This window comes from Aotus nancymaae, unplaced genomic scaffold (assembly GCF_030222135.1).
Source record: "Aotus nancymaae isolate 86718 unplaced genomic scaffold, 86718_ANA_hifiasm-v0.15.2.pri h1tg000057l, whole genome shotgun sequence".
NCBI classification, from domain to species: domain Eukaryota; kingdom Metazoa; phylum Chordata; class Mammalia; order Primates; family Aotidae; genus Aotus; species Aotus nancymaae.
The window spans coordinates 52,541,251-52,567,090 of record NW_026988471.1 but is presented as its reverse complement, the minus strand read 5'-3'; the positions used below and the strand labels follow the sequence as shown (position 1 = coordinate 52,567,090).

The 25,840-nt window shown below is 36.8% G+C and overlaps 1 protein-coding gene across 4 annotated transcripts in view; it reads left to right on the top strand.

Moving 5' to 3' along the window:
- The window catches only part of ASB3 (ankyrin repeat and SOCS box containing 3), a 111,408-nt gene that overhangs the window by 46,033 nt on the left and 39,535 nt on the right, over positions 1 to 25,840 (top strand). For 3 of the 4 annotated variants that reach the window (XM_012477194.2, XM_012477195.3, XM_012477196.3), the window contains 2 exons: positions 20,819 to 20,931; positions 21,545 to 21,680. The exons of the other annotated variant lie outside the window; for it this stretch is intronic. In XM_012477194.2, the coding sequence (XP_012332617.1) occupies positions 20,819 to 20,931; positions 21,545 to 21,680 (249 nt within the window). The remainder of the gene's footprint in view (positions 1 to 20,818; positions 20,932 to 21,544; positions 21,681 to 25,840) is intronic. 4 annotated transcript variants of the gene reach the window in all.

The following is a 25,840-nucleotide window of genomic DNA, read 5'->3' as shown; positions in this document are numbered from 1 at the left end:
TTAGTGTGAACTCCTAAAAGCAACAAAATTCTAACTACCATATGATGATCATAATCAGGAAGTTAATAGTATGATTCAGTCTACAGCCCTCATTCAATTTTTTCATCAATGTCTTTTATAGCAAAAGGAAAAAAAGATTTTGGTCCATGATGAATCTAAGATCACTTGTTATACTTAGTTGTCATGTCTATTTGGCCTCTTTTAATTTGGAACAGTTTTTCAGTCTTTTATGATTTTAACTTTTTTAAGAGTTCTGGTCATTGATTATGTAGAATATTCTTCAATTTGAGTTTGTCTGATGTTTCTTCTTGATGAGGTCAGGGTTTGTGTTTCTGGCGGGAATACCACAGAAGTGCCATAGTATCTTAATGAATTTTATCAGGAAGAATATAACACATTACTAGTAATTTATCAAAGTACTTAGAATATGTGAAAAGTATTACGCAATGTTTCATGGAAGCTTTGGTTTAATGTGGTTTGGGTTTCCAGGAGGAGTGATTGCTTTTTTATATTAAGTTTCTTTTTTTTCCCTGCATCTGCATTTAACCTGCTTTGGATAATCTGTACAACCAACTACAGAGGAAGCAGTTATTGAGATTTAGCTACATGCAATCTCTTTTTTTTTTTTGAGATGGAGTTTTGCTCTTGTTGCTCAGGCTGGAGTGCAATGGCATGATCTCAGCTCACCACAACCTCCACCTCCCAGGTTAAAGTGATTCTCCTGCCTCAGCCTTCCGAGTAGCTGGGTTTAAAGGCATGTGCCACCATGCCCAGCTAATTTGGTATTTTTAGTACAGATGAGGTTTCTCCATGTTGGTCAGGCTGGTCTCGAACTCCCAACCTCAGGTGATCCGCCCACCTTGGCCTCCAAAAGTCCTGGGATTATAGATATGAACCACCACACCTGGCTGCTACATGCAATCTCTTATTCTAGTTGCTGTCCTCAAGGAATCTTCTATGTACAGGAGCAAAAAAAGTGATATTATAAATTCGAGATTTTAAAAGGGAAACTTGAATGACAGACACCCTTGAATGACAGAAAACTTCATGTGCAGAGTGCTGTATTAACAGTAATTATAACATTTATTGAGCAGAGTGTATATTAAGCCTCATGTGGGTGTTTTACATGAAGTAGATAATTGGCTCTTCACTATGATTCTATGAAATATGTACATTTTTATTCCTACTTTCATAGGTGAGGAAACTTTACAAAGACTGGATTTGGGAAGAGAATCGCTATCTTTGAATGTTGATCTTGCTGTTGTCTGTGTTTTGGGTAGAAAACTGATTAAGTGAACTATTAAATTTCATTGACAAAAGGTTTTCTAGTCACATAATTTTGCAAAACACTATGTCCTATATCCCCCAGTGTAGAAAAACATGAAGATATTATACATGTGACTTACTGTGCCCACCCAGTCTGAAGTATCCACTGACCTCTTTATGCATCTTCTTTTAGTGTCTTCATCACTGACTCCAGTTAATTACTGCTCCCTTGTTTATTTACTGCCCCCCTTCACTAGAAAGAATGTTCTCTGAAGGCAGGGATTTTATTCATCTTGCTCACTGTTGTAACTCCCAGACTCAGTTTAGCGCCAGGTATATGGTAGGCGTTCAGTAAATTATTTGTTAAGTAAAAGAATGAAGGTTTCTGAAAAAACCGCTCATTAAACAACATTTGTTTACCCCAGCACTTTGAAATATATTTGACCATAGTATTCTTTCACTCTTGTTGCCAGGCTGGAGTGCAGTGGCGCAATCTCAGCTCACCATCACCTCTGCCTCCTGGGTTCAAGTGAGTCTCCTGCCTCAGCCTCCTGGGTAGCTGGGATTATAGGCAAGTGCCACCAAGCCTGGCTAACTTTTGTATTTTTAATAGAGATGGGGTTTTTCCATGTTGGCCAGGCTGGTCTCGAACTCCTGACCTCAGGTGTTTTGCCTGCCTCAGCCTCCCAAAGTGCTGGAATTACTGGTGTGAGCCACTGTGCCCGACTGTATTCTTTTTCTTTATGGAACATTTAGGAATACTTCAAAGGAACATTGGTATTCCATGGGACTATTTGAGAAACGCTATTCTGGCCACATAGTTTACAGTTTCAAATTATCATTATTAGAATCCCATTTATGAAATTCAGTATTGTGCCTACTTTTATTAGTATTTGGAGAAAGTTAGAGATGCAGAGTTTTTAGGGGTTTATATTTCAAGAAATAGTTAACTTATGCTTTTTTATGTTAATGAAACAAGAGATGGGAGATAATTCAAACCAGTGAATAACTTTAAAAGACTTATTTTTAGTAGTAGGATTTATTTTGTTTCTTTGGCAGTGAATTTACCATTCTAATTATCTTTTGTATTGACTAATAAATAAATCTTTTGTATTGACTAATACAAAATACTGTGCCCGGCTGATAATAGTATTTTTAAAAAGGAAAGTATAGCCTTAGTGTTTGTAAAAACATAGTGTGGAAGGGCCAGGAGTTATGGCTCACACCTGTAATCCCAGCACTTTGGGAGGCCAAGGTGGGTAGATCACCTAAGGTCAGGAGTTCAAGACCAGCCTGGCTAACATGGTGAAACCTCGTTTCTACTAAAAATACAAAAAATTAGCCCAGCATGGTGGCGCATGCCTGTAATCCCTGCCACTTAGGGGACTGAGGCAGGAGAATCGCTTGAACCCAGGAGGCAGAGGTTGCAGTGAGCCAAGATTGTGCCATTGCACTCCAGCTTGGTCAACAAGAGTGAAACTCCGTCTCAAAAAAAAAAAGTGTGGAAGAATGAACATATCTACATCTGTGTTGTGTGTTGAAAGAAAAGAATGGACATATGACTCTCTGCCTCATGAATAATAGGACAAACTTTCACATTCTGCCTTGCTCACCTTTACCTTTGTTTATTTTTTGACATGGGGTGTTGCTCTTTTGCCCAGGCTGGAGTGCAGTGGCAAAAATCATAGCTCACTAAAGCCTCAAACTGTTGGGCTCAGGCTATCTTACTGCCTCAGCCTCACCACAAGCACACACCACCATAACCAGTTAATTTTTTTTAATGTTTAATTTTTGTAGAGTTGGGGTCTTGCTGTGTTGCCTAGGCTGATCTTCAAGTGATCCACTTCCCTTAGAGTCCCAAAGTGCTAGGATTACAGGCAAAAGCCACTGCACTTGGACAATCTTTCTATCTTTTAAATAACTATATAGTGATTCATGCTTCAATCTATAATGGAAGAGTTTTTTAATTAAAACAAAATCCAAAATACTTCAAGGTTTGTATCAAACTACAAATAATTTCTAGATGAGGAAGAGTAGCTGGACCAGTTGGACTTAAAGTGAGAAAGAAAGGTTAACTTGTCTAGAATAGCTTTCTTCCCTATCTGTAGAATTACCTTCCAAAACTGAAAATTTGGAATATGTTGTTTGAGGTATTTTGTTCCTCTCCCTCAAGGGAAGCTGTGCTCTCTTACATGTTGTAGGACCTGTCCTGATGACCCAGTTACCACCAGCCTGTTGCTAAAGGCTGTAGAACATAAACCCAGAGGATCAAGGGGTAGAATGTGAGTATAGAACTATGGAAATCTCCCAGGTGACTGGAAAAGTTGTTGATATGAGTGGTGTGTTGGATCTAATTATGATTGAACGTAAAGTTAAATGGAGGGACTTAGAAAGTCGACTGCTCCACTGTTCGTAATGTAAATATCTTCCCTACATAGAGCTCACCAACATTTTAATAAAGGTGAATTTTAAAAAGGAATTCTTCTTTTTTTTTTTAATTGCATTTTAGGTTTTGGGGTACCTGTGAAAAACATGAAAGATTGTTGCATAGGTGCATACGTGGCAGTGTGATTTGCTGCCTTCCTTCCCTTCACCTGTATGTGGCACTTCTCCCCATGCTATCTCTCCCCAACTCCCCACCCACTGCTGTCTCCCCCCACTCCCCCCCAACAGACCCCAGTGTATAGTGCTCCCCTCCCTGTGTCCCTGTGTTCCCATTGTTCAACACCCATCTATGAGTGAGAACATGTGGTGTTTGATTTTGTGTTCTTGTGTCAGTTTGCTGAGAATGATGGTTTCCAGGTTCATCCATGTCCCTACAAAGGACGCGAACTCATCGTTTTTGATGGCTGCATAATATTCCATGGTGTATATGTGCCACATTTTCCCTGTCCAGTGTATCATCGATGGGCATTTGGGTTGGTTCCAGGTCTTTGCTATTGTAAACTGTGCCGCAATGAACATTCGTGTGCATGTGTCCTTATAGTAGAACGATTTATAATCCTTTGGATATATGCCCAGTAATGGGATTGCTGGGTCAAATGGAATTTCTATTTCTAGGTCCTTGAGAAATCGCCACACTGTCTTCCACAATGGTTGAACTAATTTACACTCCCACCAACAGTGTAAAAGTGTTCCTATTTCTCCACATCCTCTCCAGCATCTGTTGTCTCCAGATTTTTTAATGATCGCCATTCTAACTGGCGTGAGATGGTATCTCAATGTAGTTTTGATTTGCATTTCTCTAATGACCAGTGATGATGAGCATTTTTTCATATGCTTGTTGGCCTCATGTATGTCTTCTTTTGTAAAGTATCTGTTCATATCCTTCGCCCACTTTTGAATGGGCTTGTTTTTTTCTTGTAAATCTGTTTTAGTTTGTTGTAAATTCTGGATTATCAGCCCTTTGTCAGATGGGTAGGCTGCAAAAATTTTTTCCCATTCTGTTGGTTGCCGATTCACTCTAATGACTGTTTCTTTTGCCGTGCAGAAGCTGTGGAGTTTGATTAGGTCCCATTTTTCTATTTTGGCTTTTGTTGCCAATGCTTTTGGTGTTTTGGTCATGAAGTCCTTGCCTATGCCTATGTCCTGAATGGTTTTGCCTAGGTTTTCTTCTAGGGTTTTTATGGTGTTAGGTCTTATGTTTAAGTCTTTAATCCATTTGGAGTTAATTTTAGTGTAAGGTGTCAAGAAGGGGTCCAGTTTCTGCTTTCTGTATATGACTAGCCAGTTTTCCCACCACCACTTATTAAACGGAATCCTTTCCCCATTGCTTGTTTTTATCAGGTTTGTCAAAGATCGGATGGTTGTAGATATGTTGTGTTGCCTCCGAGGCCTCTGTTCTGTTCCATTGGTCTATATCTCTGTTTTGGTACCAGTACTGTGCTGTTTTGATTATTGTAGCCTTGTAGTATAGTTTGATGTCTGGTAGTGTGATGCCTCTCGCTTTGTTCTTTTTGCTTAGAATTGACTTGGCTATGCGGGCTCTCTTTTGGTTCCATATGAAGTCTTCATCTCAGCAGTAGAAATTAAAATGAGAAAACCCCACAAGAAACTGGAAATTCAGGGAACATCTCATCTTTCCACATGAATATTATCCTTCCAGAACATCTTTTTGCTAGCACACAGGTTAGAGTTTATGTTTTAACAAGAAGTCTTGCTGCCCTATTTCTTTTCTCCAACCTTGCCTTGTACTCCCCTGCTCTCTTTCCCTTCCATTTGCTCCATATACACATAATAAATATTCTAAGGGTAGGTAAAACTGCTTTGGAAATAAAAATAGTCTTATTGATAACTAAAATAAACTGTAAGTGAAAAATCCAGCTAATATTTAGGAAATAGATTTCCTTTTTTTTTTTTTGTTATATGTAGAAAACATTAGTAAATTGGAGGCTCAAATCCAAACCAGTGTGATTTCATAGAACACTCCATGGGACCTGCATAGCATGCACTTTTGCCTATTGATGGATTGTTTTTCATTGTTTGTTCTTCTGAGTCTACTCATTCTGTGTAACCTTCAATATTAAACATAGCTGTAATATTTAATAAGAACAGAATGCTTTATAGATAGTGTTGGGTGAGGCTGCCTATTTCAATATTTAACTGTAAAATGTGTCATACTTTCAGCTCACGTAGCATATCCTTTAACTCTGACTCTGCTGACATCTTCCAAAATTGAACAAACCACCATGTGATTCACTTTTCATTAGTGTCTTCATGGATAAGTGATCATTCATAAGGATATTTTTTGATATACCAAGAATTTTGAAGTTTCATATTCGTGTCTCTTAATATATATTATGTTAATTAAACGTTGCTTTTGGAGTTTTTTTTTATTATTATTTTTCAACTGAAAGATTAATTATCTTCCTCAGAGATTGTCAGGTAAGCATTTTTACTTGAGGACATGTTCTTGAAAATATGGGTTTGAGGCCGGGCATGGTGGCTCACACTTATAATCCCAGCACTTTGGGAGGCTGAGGTGGGTGGATCACAAGGTTGGGAGATCGAGACCATCCTGGCTAACAAGGTGAAACCCCATCTCTACTGAAAATACAAAAAATGAGCTGTCTGTGGTGGCATGTGCCTGTAGTCCCAGCTACTCAGGAGATTGAGGCAGGAGAATCACTTGAATCCAGGAGGCAGTTACAGTTAGCTGAGATTGCGCCACTGCACTCCAGCCTGGGCGACAGAGTGGGACTCAGTCTCAAAAAAAAAAAAAAAGAAGAAGAAAATATGGGTTTGAGTTTTCTTAGATCAAAAGTATGGAGTTTACTATAAGTTAAAAAGTGTTGATTTCATGTTCTAGTTTTACTTTTATTTGTCTTTATTTAGTTTTATAGTTCTTGATACAGCTTTTTATATTATACCTTTATGTTTTAACGCAATGTCTTTTAATTCCTTTTTTTTTTATTTTTTGAGATGGAGACTTGCTCTGTCACCCAGCCTGGAGTGCAGTGACGTGATCTCCGCTCACTGCAACTTCCACCTCCAGGGTTCAGGTGATTCTTGTGCCTCAGCCTCCTGAGTAGCTGAGATTACAGGTGCCTGCCACCATGCCTGGCTAACTTTTGTATATTTAGTGGAGACCAAGTTTCACTGTGTTGGCCAGGCTGGTCTCGAAATCCTGACCTCAAGTGATCCACCCGCCTCAGCCTCTCTAAGCACTGGGATTACAGGAGTGAGCCACTGCACCTGGCTTTTAATTTCTTAATGTAATCAATTATGAAACTAGGATATTTATTAACTTTCTTGTTTTACCTTCATATAATTAATTATATAATCTGTTGTTTTATTAGTCATATTGATTAATAGATTTAAACCTCCAGCTTTTAAAGATGAGGAAATCAGTATCCTTATACTGTTGTTACATAATTATCTTTCTTTCTCCTGCCACTTTTCCAACTTTTGTCAGTTTTATTTGCATTGTTAATGGGAATAACATTTTGCATTTTGTTCTGGCACCTTAAATCCATTATTTAATTTTATTCTTAGTTCTATGGTTAAATAGCTTAGAAGTTTATCACCAGTCATTTTGCCATGTTTTTTCCAGCATTGTTGGTTAGCTGAACTATTTCTTTAACACAGTCCTCTAATAGGACCTATGGCAATACAATTCCCTGAGTTTTTACATGTTCAAAACTGAATAATTTGGCTGGGCACTGTTGCTCACATGTGTATTCCCAGCACTTTGGGAGGCTGAGGTGAGGTGATCACTTGAGCCAGGAGTTCGAGACCAGCCTGGGCAATAAAGTGACTCCATATCTCTACAAAAAAAAAAAGGAAGAAAAAAAATTTTTTTAATTGAATAATGATTCAATTCAATAATGATTCAAACTTGAACAGCAGTTTGATCAGGTACAAAATCCTTGAATTACATTTCGTTCCTTGAGAACTTTAAGAATGATGATCCATTCTGTTCTAGAGTTGAAGTCTGAAGCTAGCCTAATTTTCTTCTCTTTTTGTGACAATACTTTTGTATATCCGTTCTTTATCAGTTTTCTCTGACATAGTGTGTGCCCTTTCAATATGTAGACTTGGATATTTTAAATTTTAGTTAATTTTTCTGGAATTATATCTTTAAATATTTGTCTGTTCTATTATGGTGGTGTTCTTGGGCCAGAGTATTTACATGTTGGTATCTTATCTGTTTTCCATGTCTATTGCTTTTTCTCTAATTTTCTTTGTCTCTGTTTTTGTTTTACTTGTCCTGTTTTTTTTTTTAATCCTCTGTGTTTCTCTTCAGAAATGTCTATTCTCTCTAGTGTTTCTTCCAATTTCAGTTGGATTTTTATGATTGTTTTTGTTTTCCCCAGGTATTTTCTGAATTCAGTTTAAATTATATCATTTCCTGTCAGCTAGTCATTTTTTACTTGAGCCCTTGTATTTCAGTGTTGTGCTCTTTTCACAGAGACAGTTGCTTCTTTAACTTCTTTTTAAAAATTTTCAGCTGTAGATTTAGCTGCAGTTTTCATTTGGTGTGTGGTAATACTTTTATGATGAGAGGTTTTTGCTTTGCTTTGTTTTGTTTTTGGTCTATTAATTATTTTTCTACAACTTTTCCTTTTCTTGTATCTTTGTATAGATTTGTGCTGGTACCTTTGTGATAATTCATCTTGGGAATATGTGAGCTTTTGCTCAATTAGCTCTTTCCAGGGGGTTTACAATAGGAAGCAGGTAGAGGCACATTCCATAATAACAAGAGTTTTCCCTTAGACTTAGGATTTTTGGACATGAATTCATTTAGCTGGTGTCTTTCACTAGTCAATGGGGGTCAGTAGCTGGTGGGATTTTCGCAGTATAGTTTCCCGTCTGTGGTAGCAGAGATAGACCCACTTTGTGTGATTCTTTGTTTGAATCTAGTTCCTCTGATTTTCAGCTTTCAACTGGTCCAGAGAAGTTCCTGCTATTACCCTGCATTTTTTCCTGGTACTTTATTTTCTTTCTTAGAGGGAGCCTCTAACCTTTGAGAAATGTTCTTTGCTAGCTTTTCCTAAGATATGCAATGGACACATCTCTCCTCTTTCTCCCACAAGTACCCAGAAATGATCTTCGTTCTTTTGGAGCCCTTTTTACAAATTTTGATCTAGAGTTCAGAAATCTAAAACTAGAATCATAGTTTTACTAAAAATGGAGAGTGTGTTTTTATTTTATTTTCCTTGCTAATTTTGGATTAATTGCTTTTGGATGATTTCTGAGAAAAGTAAGGGGAAATGCTTATATTGTGCTACAGTATTAAAATTGGAAGTCCATATTCATTTTTTTTTTTTTTTTTTTTTTTTTTGAGGCGGAGTTTCACTCTTGTTACCCAGGCTGGAGTGCAATGGCGCAATCTCGGCTCACCGCAACCTCCGCCTCCTGGGTTCAGGCAATTCTCCTGCCTCAGCCTCCTGAGTAGCTGGGACTACAGGCACGCGCCACCGCACCCAGCTAATTTTTTTTTTTGTATTAGTAGAGACGGGGTTTCACCATGTTGACCAGGATGGTCTCGATCTCTTGACCTCGTGATCCACCCGCCTCGGCCTCCCAAAGTGCTGGGATTACAGGCTTGAGCCACCGCGCCCGGCCCATATTCATTTTTAATGTAAAACAAAATTTTTGGTTTCAATATTCTTGTAATAATTTGATATTCTAGTATATGGTAGAAATGAATAGACCTAGGCAAAATCTCCCCCAACCCCAGTCCATACAGTACAATCTCTGTTCTAGTTAGGTACTGTAGAGCAGTGCCACTCAAAATGTCAATCAATTTATATAAGAAGCTTGAACCATTATATAAATCAATATATTGGTTTCTTTATCAAGGAAGTCTTGTCTCAAGGAAAATGTCAGCTAAAGTAAAGTGTACTTAGGGACATAGTTGTTAACATTCTATTCAAAACTTCTTACCTTGTTGAGGACTGATAACAGTTTGCACATTGACAGCCAGTTTGTGAACAATGTTGAGTAGCACTGCTGTACAGTAGGCCATGCCCTTGTGATTAAGCTGGATTGTTACATAGTTAATGCAATCGTCTCTTCATTCTTTGTGATTACTAACACCATTGGCCAACTGATGATATATGATTATCATTGATTAGTATGACTGAAATGGAAATGTTGCTCCTATATAAATAGGAGTCTTTGGTATTAAGGATGGCTTGTCCATACACTTTTTCTTTGATAGGGAACTCCCAGAATATTTTGTTTCTCTAAGCCTTAGTATTGGTCATTCTTATAGGGTGGCTCTAGTAAGGAGAATAGTGCTGTATGAATGCTTCAAAAAGTTGAATAATTTCTCAAATAGTAGAATTATAATGTTATAGCCCTAGAAGAAAATGTAAGTTTAGGGATACGTTATCGAAATCACATGTTTCTTGACTCTGCTGCTGGGGAGACATGGAAAAATAATCAGTATATAATAGGTTAGTGGAATTTTAGCTTTTTGTCTTTTAATACTTGCATTTAATTGAAGAATGTATTTTTCTGGATATGGTCTCTGATATCTAATTGGCCGTTAGAATTCTCTCTATCTGTTAGAAACCATGAGAAATGTCAGTGATAACATGGATAATTGGATTGGGATATTCACCACAACTTTTTTTGTTATATTCCTAACATAATGAGTTTTGTCCAGAAGGTCATGGCTTTTCCTATCAGTATTCGTCTTTAAGATTGTTAGCCACTTGGCAGACATGAAGGAATTTATAAAACAGAGATGTAACTTTTCATTATAATTTTTAAAAAATTCTATATATCAACAAGATACTATATTTCAGACTAAAGATTCATGGCCAAGACACATTGTAGGAATCTATCTGAATCTTTAGAGAGTGGTTTAAAATTGTCCTTGATGGGAAAGTCTCACTTTATTCTGATCATGAACTTTAGTTATGAAATAAATAACTGGACAGTCCTACTTTGCTTGTGACATTCTTGAAATAGTGGGAGATTCTACATCTTTACCATTCACATTGCCAGAGTGAAGGGATGCAGTTAATGTATACCATCAATTGGAGTTGTAATGGTACTTGAATTGTTCTGCTGTCTTGTGTATAAGTAGTCTTGGAAAAACATAAACTTGAGGATACATAGACTAAATGGACAACACTGGAAAAAGAAATTCCTTTTCATAACAATGGAGTTTCTTTTCTAGAGCCACCAGGTGTCAGTATGAACACGGGACCAGAGAAATACTGCAGGAGATAAATGTTCTTACGAATGTTCTTTTTTTGCTTCAGAAAAGAGGTGGGAAAAAAGTTTTATATAAACTAGGTATACAATGAAAAGATCATTTTACTATTCAATCGTATAGAAAAATTAAATGCATAATGGAGAATAGAGTACATGTAGAACTAAAAAAAGTAGCGATACAATTAAAAATTCATTTATAATTCAAATGTACAAATAGAATATATAGATGATCTCTGTATAGCCAGCCAGCCTGCTGCTTGCTATAACTGGAGGAGATGGACAGCCCATGGTTAAACTGTTTGTTACAGACTTACTGGCCATGTTATTTTTTAGAATTATTGTCAAAATCTGAGCCTCAACATGAAAGACTAGGCTGGGCATGGTGGCTTATGCCTGTAATCTCAACATTTTGGGAGGCAGAGGCGGGAGGATTGCTTGAGCCCAGGGGTTTAAGACCAGCCTAGGCAACATAGCAAGACCTTGTCTCTACAAAAAATAGAAAATTAGCTGTGTGGGTTGTGCATGCCTGTAATCCCAGCTACTCAGGAGGCTGAGGTGGGAGCATTGCTTGAGACTAGGAAGTTGAGGCTGCAGTTAGCCATGATTGTGCCAGTGTCCTCCATCATGGGCAACAGAGCAAGACCCTATCTCAAGAACAAAACAAAACAAACTAATAAAAAAATGAAAGAGTATATTTTCTAGCTAATAGATATAAAACTCACCTCACTGTGGTTTTCATTTGGTACAGAATTGTATTTTTAATTATAATTTGTACAAAAAATGCTTAATGTGACTAGAACTCATAGTCATATTAAGCATTTTTCTGAAGGAGCATTCAGTTGGATAATTACATTTTAAAATATCCCTTTAAAAAAAAACCATACTCTTTAATGAATGCTATATTAAACAATATTGTTTACTATTTCAATTAGGTTTAGAACTTACATGTGTGTATAGGTCTGCCATATTTCTCCCAGATGAGAATCCTGTTTTGAGTTCTTGCCTTCATGAAATCTTCACATGGGGCTTTACTTGTAACTGCATTCAATATGTTGCATGCCACAACTGAGTTGATTTTGGCCAGAAGTTTTATGTGGGTCAAAGGGTGCTTCTAGTTTTTCAGTTTCTTGTTTTAAAAAATACTCAGATATGTTTTCCTAGATTGCTTCATTTTTCATCTAATTTAGGATATAGAAAAACGTGTTTTTTCAAAACCAGAAAATGTCTCCCAAGAAATTATTGCTGGGCTTTTACACTGAGAGATTTCTTCAGTACCATATTATATGATCTGTTGTGGGAAAAGCAGTGTCCCTGCCCTCAGAACTTCTGGCTTTTCTTTTCTACTGTCTCAGCTGGAGTCTTAAAGACAGTACCTGTTTGGATTGAAGAGAGGAAGGTCTTTCTCCCATCTCTCTGTGTACTGCAGACACTTTGAGCTCTACCTTCCGAAGTCGGGTCTTTTATTTAATTCTTAATCTTTATCCTTGGTCTCCTGTCCCTATTGGATACCATTTTGATACCAGATACTATGATTCTGCTTTTTCTTTCTAGGAATCCATAGTACTTTTCCAGCTTCTAGAATTACACATTTTCTTTCTCTCTTTGACACACTCCAAGACCTGCAGCTGATGGCTTGGCTCCCTGTTTCCAGTGCTAAACATGTATCTTGAAGACAGGTATACCCAAGATTCTAGGTTAAATTTCAGTTCAATTAAATTATAATCTTTAGATCAGTGCTGCCCAATATAACTTGGAATTGTCCTATATCTACATTGCCCTTTATGATACAGTCATTAGCCACATGGGGCTCTTGAACACTTGAAGTTTGTCTAGTTTGACTGAAGAACACGAATTTGAATTTTATGCAATTTTAATGAATTAAAATTAAAATTTAAACAGCCAAATGAAGCTTGTGTCTTCTGTATTGGAGAGCAGTTCTAGATAGCAACGGAATGAGTGTAGTTCTTCATATATCCTTAATTGAATCAAGTAGTCCTATTTTATTTTGGAAATATCTGTCTCCTTTGCCCTAACGTTGTACTAGATGGGTCCCACATAAAAAGGTGAAGGAGCAAAGAAACATCAGCTTAGCCAACCAGTTTTGCTTATCAGTAGGATGGTAGAAGTCACAACTGAATTTTTCTCATTATCCTCCATTGATTAGGTGATTATCAGTATTAGGCTTAGTTCTTCATATCATGGGCTTACCATTTAATTGAGGATGTTATAATAACCAGAATTCAAAGTAGGCTGTAATAAATACCACAAGAGGTACAAAGTATGTGAAGGTTAGTTCTGTCCTAATTACTGTTATTCTGCTGTGGATTTATCTCTTCCTTGTCTCTTCTCTGTCTCCCTGTTTCTTTAGGTTTTAAGTCATTTTTCAATTAATATACAAAATGTGACTTAAATATTACTGAGTAAATAGGACTGCTTAGTTTGATTTTTATTCTGATGTGTTTTTAAAAATTCAGGGTATATTCTGTATACATTAGGAATATTTTAGATACTCAAAGTGTTTTTGAAATTTTCATTTTGAAATTCCCTTCAGAATTTGTGGCAGTCTTTTTTTTTCTTTTTTAAAACATCATGGACAGTTTCATACATACACAAAAGCATGGAGACATCCTTCCCCTTCTCATAAGTACCAGGATTGATCCCCATTCTTTTGGAACAGTGTGGTCTCACCACTCTGACTCAGCAAGAAGTCTTAAGAGTTCCATTGCCCATCGGTAGTGTTTGACCTCTAATTATTTCTGTTCCATTCTTAATAGTTTACCAGGTTTTCTTTGGTAGGCTTAGCCTTCCCTTGTACATGTGCAACCCACGCTTCAACCAAGGACTCTTGGGGAACTTCCACACAGAGGCCTTCCCTCTGTACAATTCTCTCTTCTCTGGGGCCTTACCTGCAGATTTCAACCACTTCAACTCTAATCTCTGTCTCCTCAGTTTACTACTGCACTCTGCTTGGACTTCAGCCTCTTTCCTATGGTTGGAGTGTACTTTCCCCAATGTTATCATCGCTCTACTTGGAGTTCATTCAGCTCCCTGTACCATAACTGGCAAATGTACCCAGGTAAAGAACTGGGGTGATCATAGGCTCACCTCTTGTGTTTCACTTCTCTCAGGAATCATAGTCATCTGCCTGTTGATTAATACCTGAGTTAGTTGTCTTATATATTTTATTCGCTCTTATGGTTGTTTTGGTTGGATTATCTTGTCATATCCCAAAGTATAACTAGGAAGCTTATTCAATTTAGAGAGGAATCTTAAAAAGAGAAATCAGTATCTTTTGGACATATTTTTTTCTTTTTTGAGACAGTCTTCCTCGGTTGCTTAGGCTAGACTACTGTTGCACCATCTCAGCTCACTGCAACCTCTACTTCCTGGGCTGAAATGATTCTCGTGCCTTGGTGTACTTGGGACTATAGGCATCCACCACCATACCTGGCTAATTTTGTATTTTTAATAAAGACTGGGTTTCACCATGTTGGTCAGGCTGAGGGAATGTATTCTCTCCTCAGGTCCACAAGGGGGCATGGTTTCAAAGGCAAGAACTTCCCAGCTCCAGACCTCCTCCTACCTCTCCATCCAGAAGACTAGAGGTCTTTGTTTAACTTTTGTGCATGCGGGGGAAGATAGACTGCCCATGTCAGCTTCCTTTGTGTAGAAAGCCCGAGAAAAGCTATGGGATGACTGTGGGCCAAAGAACAAATCAGATGTCAGAAATCAAAGATAATCACTCCAGTGGCAGTTTGAAGGAACTCCTTTCATAAGACAGAAAACTTGAATGGGGCAGGAATATCTCCCAGGTTAAAAGTCCCCTTCTCCCATATCTAGGCAGACTCCGTTTCTGGTTCTCCTCTCATGACAGCGTGGGGGCTCGCTGTCTCTCTCTATTTCTTTCTCCTTTTTCTCTCTCTCTGCCTAATAAGTCACTTTCTGCAAAACCCTTTGGGGTCCGATATTTACTTAAACGAGCTCACCATGCCCAGCATGGTCCTCTCCCCCATTCTTGGGTGAGTGAGGGACTGAGGGCTTGGAAGATCACATCCTATCAGGGAGCAACCTGAGCCCATCGTCTGCAATTCGGTCCCAAGGCTGGTCTGGAACTCCTGACCTTAGGTGATCTGCCCGCCTTGATCTCCCAAAGTGCTGGGATTACAGGTGTGAGCCACTGCGCCCAGTCCAATTGTAAGGTTATTATTAATTTATGTTGCCATCACCAGGATATGAGAGCTCTACGTTTTCCACATCCCTGCCCAATATTTACTGTTTTCCGTTTTAAATATTCTGGTGGGTGGTGCTATGTTTGCTTATTGAGGTTTTAAATTAGCATTTCCCTAGTGGGAAAGAAGAGAAGGTGAATACTTTTCCATATATTTTATTAGCTGTTTGCATATCCTCCTTTGTGAAGTGCCTGCACAAATTTTCTCATGTTTTAAAAATAATTTATCTTTTTATTGATTTAAGGAGTTCTTAATTTTAAGATGGTCTAATTTATCACTATTTACCTTTATCTTTATTGCTTTTAATATAAAGATTGTTTTTTTTTTTTAATTCCAAGATCAGGTTATAGATTTTTCCTTTCTGTTTTTTTTCTGGAAGCTTTGTTCTTCCTAAATTCAATCTGGAATTTAATTCCCAATCCATCTGAAATTGATTATTGTGTATTATGTGGGAAAGGGATCAAGATTTTTTTTCCCATATGGATATTCAGTGGACCCAAAACCATTGTTACCTTTGTCATAAAAGTGACCATTTGTTGGGGGTGTCTGTTTCTGTAGTTTCTGTTGTTTTATTAGTCTCTTTCTCTATCCTGTGCCAATGCCATGCTACCTTAATTATTCCAGCTTTATTAGTTTTGATATCTGGAGTATGAGTCCTCTTGGCTTTATTCTACATGATTGTTTTGGGTTTATTTGGTGCCTTACATTACCATGTATATAAATCAGTTTTTGTTTTTGTTTTTTTCCAACTATTAAAACAATACCCGTAGCACCTTTGGGTATTTTGATTGGGCTCACACTGAATTTTTACATTGTTTTCGGAGAGAATCGATATTTTTGCAATAGTGAATCTTTATATTCATGAACATGGTATATTCTTTTTTTTTTTTTTTAATGTATATCTTTGCTTTTCCCAGTAGTAGTTTGTAGTTTTCAGTATAGAGATTTTGCATGTTTTATTACATTTATCCCTCCAGTTCTGTGTTAAGTGTGTTGATTGTAAGGGGGCTAAGAGAATGTCTGGATGGAAATATTTGGCAGAGATTTGGAAATTTCGTTCTGGACCATGAGGGAAAGTTTAGTTAGGAGAAATCATTCACCAAGAGATGAATTTACTCAATAATGTTTCAGAATGGAGCAAATTCACTAACAGAGAGCATATATAGGCCAGGCATGGTGGCTCACGTCTGTAATCCCAGCACTTTGGGAGCCCAAGGTGGGCCGATCACTTGAGGTCAGGAGTTTGAGACTAGCCTGGCTAACATGGTGAAACCCTATCTCTACTGAAAATACAAAAATTAGCTGGATGTAGTGGCTCATGTCTGTAATCACAGCGACTAAGGAGGCTGAGGCAGGAGAATTGCTTGAGCCCGGGAGGTGGAGGTTGCAGTGAGCCGAGATTGTACCACTGCACTCCAGCCTGGGCAACAGAGCAAGACTCCATCTCAAAAAAAGAGCGAGAGAGCGAGAGAGAACATGTATAAAGTAAAAGTAAAGGAATAAAAAAATAAAAGTCTAAGACAGAATCATGGTGAGTCATCACATTTTTGAAATAATAGGATAGAAAAAGTAAATCACAGAGGATGAGTTGTTAGAGAAAATTGTAACACTACAACAGTGCTATTGACATGGACAAAAAAAAAAACTTTATATCAGAGAAATATGGGGAATTTAATATCAGAGACAGTAGGAACTGAATAGGAGTTTCAAGGTTGAGAAAAGGCCATTGAATTTGATGATGATTTTCAAGGGAGTAGCTTCACATGAATTATGGCAGTAGAATTTGCATGATATTCATTAAATATTAAAAGACCTATGGAGGCAGATAATTTTGTCTCTCATCCACTTCTGTATCTCTACTACCTAGAATATTACCTGGTATATAATAGGCACTTAGTAGACATTTGTTGAATGACTGAATGAATGAGTGATTTGTGGGAAAATAGAATCATTGAAAGTAGACTCAGGAGTAGTTTTAGGGGAAGTTTAGTGGTAAAAAAAGAAAGCAAGATAAAATAGTATATTGGAAGATTTTTGTTTGTTTGTTTTAACTTTAGGGAAAGGAAAACCTAAACCAGATTGCAGGTTGAACAGTAGAACCCAATAGAGAAGGAATGTTGAGAAAAATTGGAGAAGAGACAATATAAGGAGCAAACTCCGGAGTGGAGAAGGTGGGAGGCCAAGGTAGGCAGATTATCTGAGGTCAGGAGTTCGAGATCAGCCTGGCCAAAATGGTGAAACCCTGTCTCTACTGAAAATACAAAAATTACCCAGGCATGGTGGTACATGCCTGTAGTCCTAGCTACTTGGGGGGCTGAGGCAGAATTGCTTGAATGCGGGAGACACAGGTTGCTATGAGCCGAAATAGCGCCGTTGCACTCTAACTTAGGTGTCAGAGTGAGAGTCCACCTAAAAAAAAAAAGAAGTGGAGAAGGTATGAATTGGGTGGTAGGACACAGATGAAACTCTAAGAAGGAGGAAGCCTGATTCTTCTCATGAGATATGGGAAAAAGAAAAAGTAAATCAAGTTTCTACACAGAATATAATGTAAAATATCATTGTGTAGTTCATTCCTGTTAGTATCATTGATTCAATTGGGTAGGGTTAATTTGCTCTTGCTGACATGTTTATTATTTCTCTTTACATCTAGGTAGCTCTCAAGACAGAAGGACTCTTTTAATACTTTGGTATCCTTCTCTATCCTTCCCCGTTCATCTGTATTCCCACTATCCCCATGGAATTCACAAGTACTCAATGTTTATAGATACTTGAGTTGTTGCCTCTGTTCTTGGAAAACATTGCGAAGTCTATTTTAGGTGCTAGGTAGTTTCTAAACATGCTCTTATACTTGGTTTTCTCGGTAGGCTTGAGAAAGTATGTCTGTATAAAGTAATGACCACCTTTTTGGAAGCAAACCATTCAGCACAGTTATAGGTCTCCTCCCCAGCCTGTCCAACTTGATAATTCCAATTTAATTATCAAAATTAAATATACTTTTCTAAACCAAAATTTCTCAATTGATAACTATTTAATTTGCTTTATTTTGAAATAATTAGCAAGGGCTGTGAAAATAATATTTCTCTGCTCATGTGTAGGTTTTACTATTGTCATTGGGAAATCTTTTTAATAGAGTTGCAGAAATCAGATTTCTTACTGTATTTATGATATTAAAAGTGAAAACATGCTATTGCATCATGAGGTAAAAAAATGAAAATAATTTTTCTGTTGTCCGTATTGTATTTGATAATCAAAACAGTTTTTTTTGACTTTCATTTTTATAAGGTCAGCCTAACTCGTGGAAGACAAACTTATCTTCACTCACCTTGTTATATCACTGCTGACAACCTGATAATCTTCAAGTCAGAGTCTGGCTGTAGATGATTTTTGCTAATGATCACTGATAATGATATATGAATTGGATATGAAACAGATTTTCTTCCTTTTCTATTAAGACCTCCACCCAAAATTATTACTGTTATTTTCAGATTTTATTTATTGTTTTATATGGTAATTTCATTTGTAATTTCTTTTTCTTTTTTTTTAAACTTAAAAAAATTTTTTTGAAACTGTTGTGGGGCCGGGTGTGGTGGCTCACACCAATAATCCCAGCACTTTTGGAGGCTGAGGCAGGCAGATCACCTGAGGTCAGGAGTTAAAGACCAGCCTGGCCAACATGGTAAAACACCGTCTCTACAAAAATACAAAAATTCCAGGCATGATGACGGGTGCCTGTAATCCCAGCTACTTGGGAGACTGAGGTTGGAGAATCGCTTGAACCCAGGAGGTGAAGGTTGCGGTGAACTGAGATTGTGCCACTGAACTCCAGCCTGGGTGACAGAGCTAGACTCTGTCTCAAAAAAAGAAAAAAGAAAAAAAAAACTGTTGTGAGTATGGTACGGTCACAGTATATATTTATGGGGTACATGAGAGCCACCCAAAATTAGATTAACTTTTAAATCGATTATACAAAAATAACTTAGCTTGAAAAACTGTTTTTTCCATGGTAAATGCTTTTGAATATTAACTTAATTATGTTATATTCCTACCTCAGTGGTACTATCACAGCCATTGGTTACATTTCTGAAACGCTTTAGAGTAAGATAATTTTTTATTAAAGAACTTCTCAGAGTCTTATAGGGGAAATAAGCTTTGGTATAAATTCAATATATAAAACTAGTAGAAAAATCAATGACATGTTACTCATCTTCAGTAATAATGAGCACACTTACCATTTCTTGTTTTATAGTTTTAAGGATTTTTATACTCCCATTGTTTCATCTGTATGAGCATTTTCTAGTGTGATCTGTTATCCAAAGGTGCCTTTCTAATTTTGTGACTGAGAATTGTTGATTCCCAGTTCCTGTCTCCTACTATAGAGGAGATACAGAATAACTATATGATTGAAATGAAAAAAAAAAATCTTGTTTTTCAAATCTTTTTTTCCTGTGAATCAAAACCACAATGAGATGCCACCTCACAGCAGTCAGAATGGCTAATATTAAAAAGTCAAAAAATAAGAGGTGCTGGCGAGGTTGAGAAGGAAAAGGAACATGTATGCATTGTTGGTGGGAGGGTACATTAAATCTACCATTGCGGAAAGCAGTATGGCGATTCCTCAGAGAACTAAAAACAACTGCCATCTGAGACCCAGCAATCCCGTTACTAGGTATATACCCAAAGGAATAGAATCATTCTACCATAAAAATACACACACACATGTTTATTGCAGCAGCATTCACAGTAGCCAGGACATGAAATCAAACTGAATCTTCTTTCCAATATCCAAGCACGTTAAGCCAGACCTTCTTATACAGATCTTACCTTCCATTTTTATAAATATTATTTCCCAATTTTAAGTTTCTAAACTTAAAATTTAAAGAAGTCACTCAGTATCACACCTACAACATTCACAGTATACCTAATTTGCTAATGGTGTGTGTGTGTGTGTTTGTACTTATTTTATATATAGCACTTTGTAATTCTGTTCTGGCAATTCTGTTTTTCATTAACTCTGTGCTTAAATTCCTCCAGAATTAGTGCCACCTTCATAGCAAAGTTTTATGCAAATAATCTGCATCTCTTTAACATTTTTTAGTTTTCTGGAATCCCCTTTTAGGTCACACAAGCAGGTAGATTTACTGTATTTTCATTGGTGGATATAAGAACATTTTGACAACACTTACGGTTTATAATGTTAAAAAAAATCTAAGATGCAGAACTTGCTTTTTTATTTTGTCGATGACTCTTTTTATTTTGTGATCAAATGTAATAACAACAAACCTTTCAATCCTTTCGAGATTGCTTTTCCAGACTGGTACTGTTGATTCTGAATTGTTCACCTTATATCCTCCCAATTTCATTTTAACAAACTAGAGCTAGGCTGTTTCCATGATCGGAGAGAATAAATGTTTGCTTCTTGCTTCCAGTTCCTTTGTGTCTTTTAACATGCTGTTGAAAATAATTTTGTATGTGTTCAGAAAGAATTAAATATATGTTAATGGATTTGGGCTAAGACAATTGTGATAAATGTTTAGGAATAATCACGGCATTGTGGTTATGAGGTGAATAAGTGATGAGAACATCACCAGAGTGTCCAGTCCTACAAACATGTCTTTTTGCTGACATTAATTTTTCTGACTGCTGTATTGCAGCTGTTGAAAATGGACAGATAGATGTGTTAAGGCTGTTGCTTCGACATGGAGCAAATGTTAATGGATCCCATTCTATGTGTGGATGGAACTCCTTGCACCAGGCTTCTTTTCAGGTAACCTCTGAATTTATTATTTCATTTCCATGTAAATTGTGTGTTTTACCCTCTTAAAATGACAGTCCTATGCAGTTTTTGCTTTCTGCTTGCCTGTGATTTGTGATGGTTAGTGCAGTACAGAAAAGGCAGTCTAAATGCTAATGATGATTCTGAATAAGCAAACTTCTGTAGTAGCTGTAGCAGCTTTGGGCTATAGGAATTATCTACATTTTAAAAATGTTGATGGCATATTTAAGAAACCATCAGAATATTTGAGATATAAATTGATAAAGAGCAATGACTTATTTTATTTATAATAGTGTGTTTAGAAATCGTGATGACTCCTTAGTGCTTGGGTTAGCAAGCTAATTTTGCAGGATTCTATAAGGATTATAATTTCTAGAGATCAATATTTCGTGTTTATGTTTATTGGGTTAACTAGAAGTATAGGATAATCTGATTGTTTGATCACTTTGTTTCCAACTAATACAGCAGTACACAGTTTTGTTTCTTTTCTTCAAGTTATCATTTAGCGAGAGGATAAAAAAGAAAAACAGAAAACACAATAAGAAAAAAGATACCTTCTGTTTTCTTTGTTTTTTCTTATTTAAAATGTGAATCTGTGCTTTAGGAAAATACTGAGATCATAAAATTGCTTCTTAAAAAAGGAGCAAACAAGGAATGCCAGGATGACTTTGGCATCACACCTTTGTTTGTGGCTGCTCAGTATGGCAAGATAGAAAGCTTGAGCATACTTATTTCATCAGGTAAGATTATCCATTAGCCTTTGCACTAAGATCATGAGTTTAAACTTTGTATTTCCTAGGAGGCGTAATTCTTGACTCAAATGTAAATCAGGTTGTGAAATTTATGGTTTTTTTTAAGTGGTAAATAAGACTAAATATAAGTTGATTTATAAACCCGGTTATTAAGTATCTATTACTAACAATGCAATGCCCAGCTACTAATTTATCTGAGCAGGAACATAATGATCCATCACTAAAGCAGGTTGATTGGCAAGTTGAATGATAGGGCTGTCCTTTCCTATAGGGACTTGAGCAGTTTCACCTTTCTAGGGTGTAAGACTTGTTTAGACTTAATGACCTTATTAGATGGTTATTTTGTGTATTAAGCCTTTGAGGTGTATATTTTGTTAATTATGTGATTATTTAAATAGGTTTATTTCAAAACAGGTTTACACTTTATTATGTTAATAGCAACATAACCTGCTAAAGGTTTCTCTGTGACAACCCTTCCACATTCAGCATTGCCAGAGAAGTTGGTGTTCAGGTGGCATTCTTACTCTAAGTGACGGTTTTGTACCAGAAATGTTTATTATTTAGGGACTTTTAAAATTTCTCCACCAAACACCAGATAATAGTCTTCACGGTGCTACCTTGATGAAACACAAATCACGGTAGGCTAGGCAATTAAAAAAAAATACCTAGGCTTTTTTGGTCAGGCGAAGTGGCTCATGTCTGTTATCCCAGTGTTTTGGGAGGCCAAAGTGGGCGGATCACTTGAGGTCAGGAGTTTGAGAACAGCCTGGCTAATATGACGAAACCCCATCTCTTCTGAAAATACCAAAATCATCTGGGCATGGTGGCATGCACCTGTAATCCCAACTACTAGGCTTTTTATAAACTTCCTTCTAATAGATCATACAAAGTTTGCTTGGTTGCGTGTTTATTGATTGATTGAGACCAGGCCTTGCTCCATCACCCAGGCTGGAGTATAGCGGTATGATCACAGCTCACTGTAACATTAAACTCCTGGCCTTCAGTGATTTTCCCGCTTTAGCCTACCAGATAGCTGTGACTGCAGGTGAACTTCACCATGCCCAGCTAATTCAAAAGAAAAATTTTTTTAAGACATGGGGTCTTGCTATGTTGCCCAAGTGGGTCTCAAACTCCCAACCTTAAGTGATCATCCTGCCTTAGCATCCCAGAGTGCTGGGATTACACTGTGAGCCACTGTGCCTGCCTGGCAATCCACAGTTTATTTAAACAGCACGGCACATATTTCTTGTTTTTGCTTTCTTGTTACAAACCTTCATACATTTAAGTCAGAGTAGGAAGTAAAAGAAACAAACATTCATTAAGTGCCAATTTAAGGCATCTGTTATAAATAATGAGTCTATAAATCTTACAGTAGCACCATTGCACTCCAGCCTGGGTAACAAGAGCGAAACTCCGTCTCAAAAAAAAAAAAAAATCTTACAGTTAAGAGGAATCCCCAAAATCATCTGTTCAAACGTACATTTTTTAGATTTAGAGTCCAGACTTTGAATATTTAAGTGCCTTGTCAAAGATTTAGAGTCTGTTTCCTGGCAGAATCAGGGCTTGGACCCAGACCTTCTGACTTCTGATCTTCCATCTACTACATCATACCTTCCTAAGGACTATCGTAATTCAGTTTATGACTTGTAGTTCCATAAGTTTCAATTATTAGTATTTAGGCCATTGCAGTGGCTCACACCTGTAATCCCAGAATTTTGGGAGGCCAAGGCAGGAAGATTGCCTAAGGTCTGGAGTTTGAGACCAGCGTGGCCCACATGGTGAAACCCTGTCTCTACCGAAAATACAAAAATTAGCCAGGCGTGGTGGTGGACGCCTGTAGTCCCATCTACTCAGGAGACTGAGGTAGGAGAATCCCTTGAACCCAGGAGGCAGAGGTTGTAGTGAGCTGAGATTATGCCAACTGCGCTCCAGTCTGGGAGAGAGAGAGAGAGAGAGAGAGAGAGAGTCTGTTTCGAAAAAAAAATTAGTGTTTAATTAATATTTACATTAAATAGATTAAACTGTACCTTAATGCCTATCTCCTATCAGGTCTGTTCTCTTATTGCCTGGAGCTCTGAGCTCTTGTTTTGTTTTGCTTTGTTCTTTTTATTTCTTCTCTTCTCTCTGAATTGTTCTGAAAAATAAGCTAAAAAGGTATGTAGGTATATTTATCATGTAACTATACATGTTTCCAACCCCATAAATTACTTGCCTTTCAGTAAATTGTCTGTCATTTTTTTCACCAGTAATCTTTAAATGAATTGATCCCTTATTCTTTCTGATACTTCGATATTGTCATTCAAAGTAACGCATTGATTAAAAAAAAAAGTTAAGAAGATTACTCTCTTAACTTGGTCTCTTTTCAGTCATGGTGTTTACTTCTTTCTGAAATTGACAGTAGGTGAAACATTTACCTCATATAAATCAGGAAGGTTTTAGTTGTCAAGCATTTGGAATTTCTGAAGGATCTATAGACTCTTTAATTTACCATTTGTGTTGTATATAGTTTTTGCCTATAGTCTTTTCCCTCTTGATGGTGATCTTTCCACCAAGATATATTCCAGAAATTTAAAATTTTAAAAAATTTTCTGGAATATGAGAATTTAAAAAATTCTTACGGTCATATAACAACATCATGCTTAGCATATTTATTATGCTAAGTATTAAATTTTCTTTGCCGACAAGAAAAGTTTGGGAATGTCTGCTGTTTTCAAAATCTTCACAAAAACTGAGGTCAGGTTTTAAAAATCTTTATACCATGGCATATACATAATTTAATTAGATTTATGATTTTATTTTATTTTTTATAATTTCAACTTTTATTTCAGGTTCAGAGGGTATGCAGGCAGGTTTGTTACATAGGTATATTGTGTGATGCTGAGGTTTGGGATACCAATGATCTCATCACCTAGATAGTGGGCATAGTACCCAGCAGTTAGTTTTTTAGTCCTTGCCCTGCTTCCTCCCTCCCCTCTATTAGTCCCCAGTGTTTGTAGTTGCTATCTTTATGCCCGTGATTACCTAGTGTTTAGCCTCCACTTATAAGTGAGAACATGCAGTATTTGATTTTCTGCTAATTTGTTAATTCACTTAGAATAATGGCCTCCAGTTGCATCTATGTTGCTTCAGGGACATGATTTTATTTTCTGTGGCTGCATAGTGTTCCATGGTATATAGGTACTATGTTTTCTTTATCGATTTCACCAACTGTACATTGATGGGCACCTTGGTTGATTCCATGTCTTTGCTATTGTGAATAGTGCTGTGATGAACATGCAAATGCATGTGTATTTTTGGTAGAATGATTTATTTTCTTTTGGCTATATACCCAGTAATGGGATTGCTGGGTTGAATGGTAGTTTTGTTTTAAGTTCTTTGAGAAATCTCCAAACTGCTTTCCATTGTGCCTGAACTAATTTACATCTCCACCAACAACGTATAAACATTCCCCTTTGTCTACAGCCTCTCTAGCATCTGTTGTTTTTTGACTTTTTAGTAATAACCATTCTGACTGGTATGAGATTGTATGTCATTGTGTTTTTGATTTGTATTTCTCTGATGATTAGTGATGTTGAGCAATTCTTCATATGTTTGTTGGCTACTTATATGTCTTCTTCAGAGAAATATCTTTTCATGTCTTTTGCCCAATTTTTAATGGGGTTATTTGTTTTTTGCTTGTTGAGTTAAGTTTCTTATAGATTCCGGATATTAGACAGTTAGGATAAAGACCTTTGTCTAATATCTAGAATCTATAAGGATACATAGTTTGCAATATTTTCTTCTATTCTGTGAGTTGTCTATGGAGTCTTTTGTTTTACAGAAGCTCTTTAGATCAATTATCAATTATCTCACATATTAATTTTTTTTGTTGCAATTGCTTTTGATAACTTAGTCATAAATTTTTTCCCAAAGCAGATGTCCAGAATGGTATTTCCTTATTTTTTTTTCTAGCTAGGATTCTTATAGTTTGAAGTCTTAAATTTAAATCTTTAATCTATCTTGAGTTGATTTTTGTATATGGTGAAAGGTGTAGGGGTCCAGTTTCATTCTTTTACATATAGCTAGCTAGCTATCCTAGCACCATTTATTGAAGAAAGAGTCTCTTCCTCATTGATTATTTTTTGTCAACTTTGTCAAAGATCATCAGA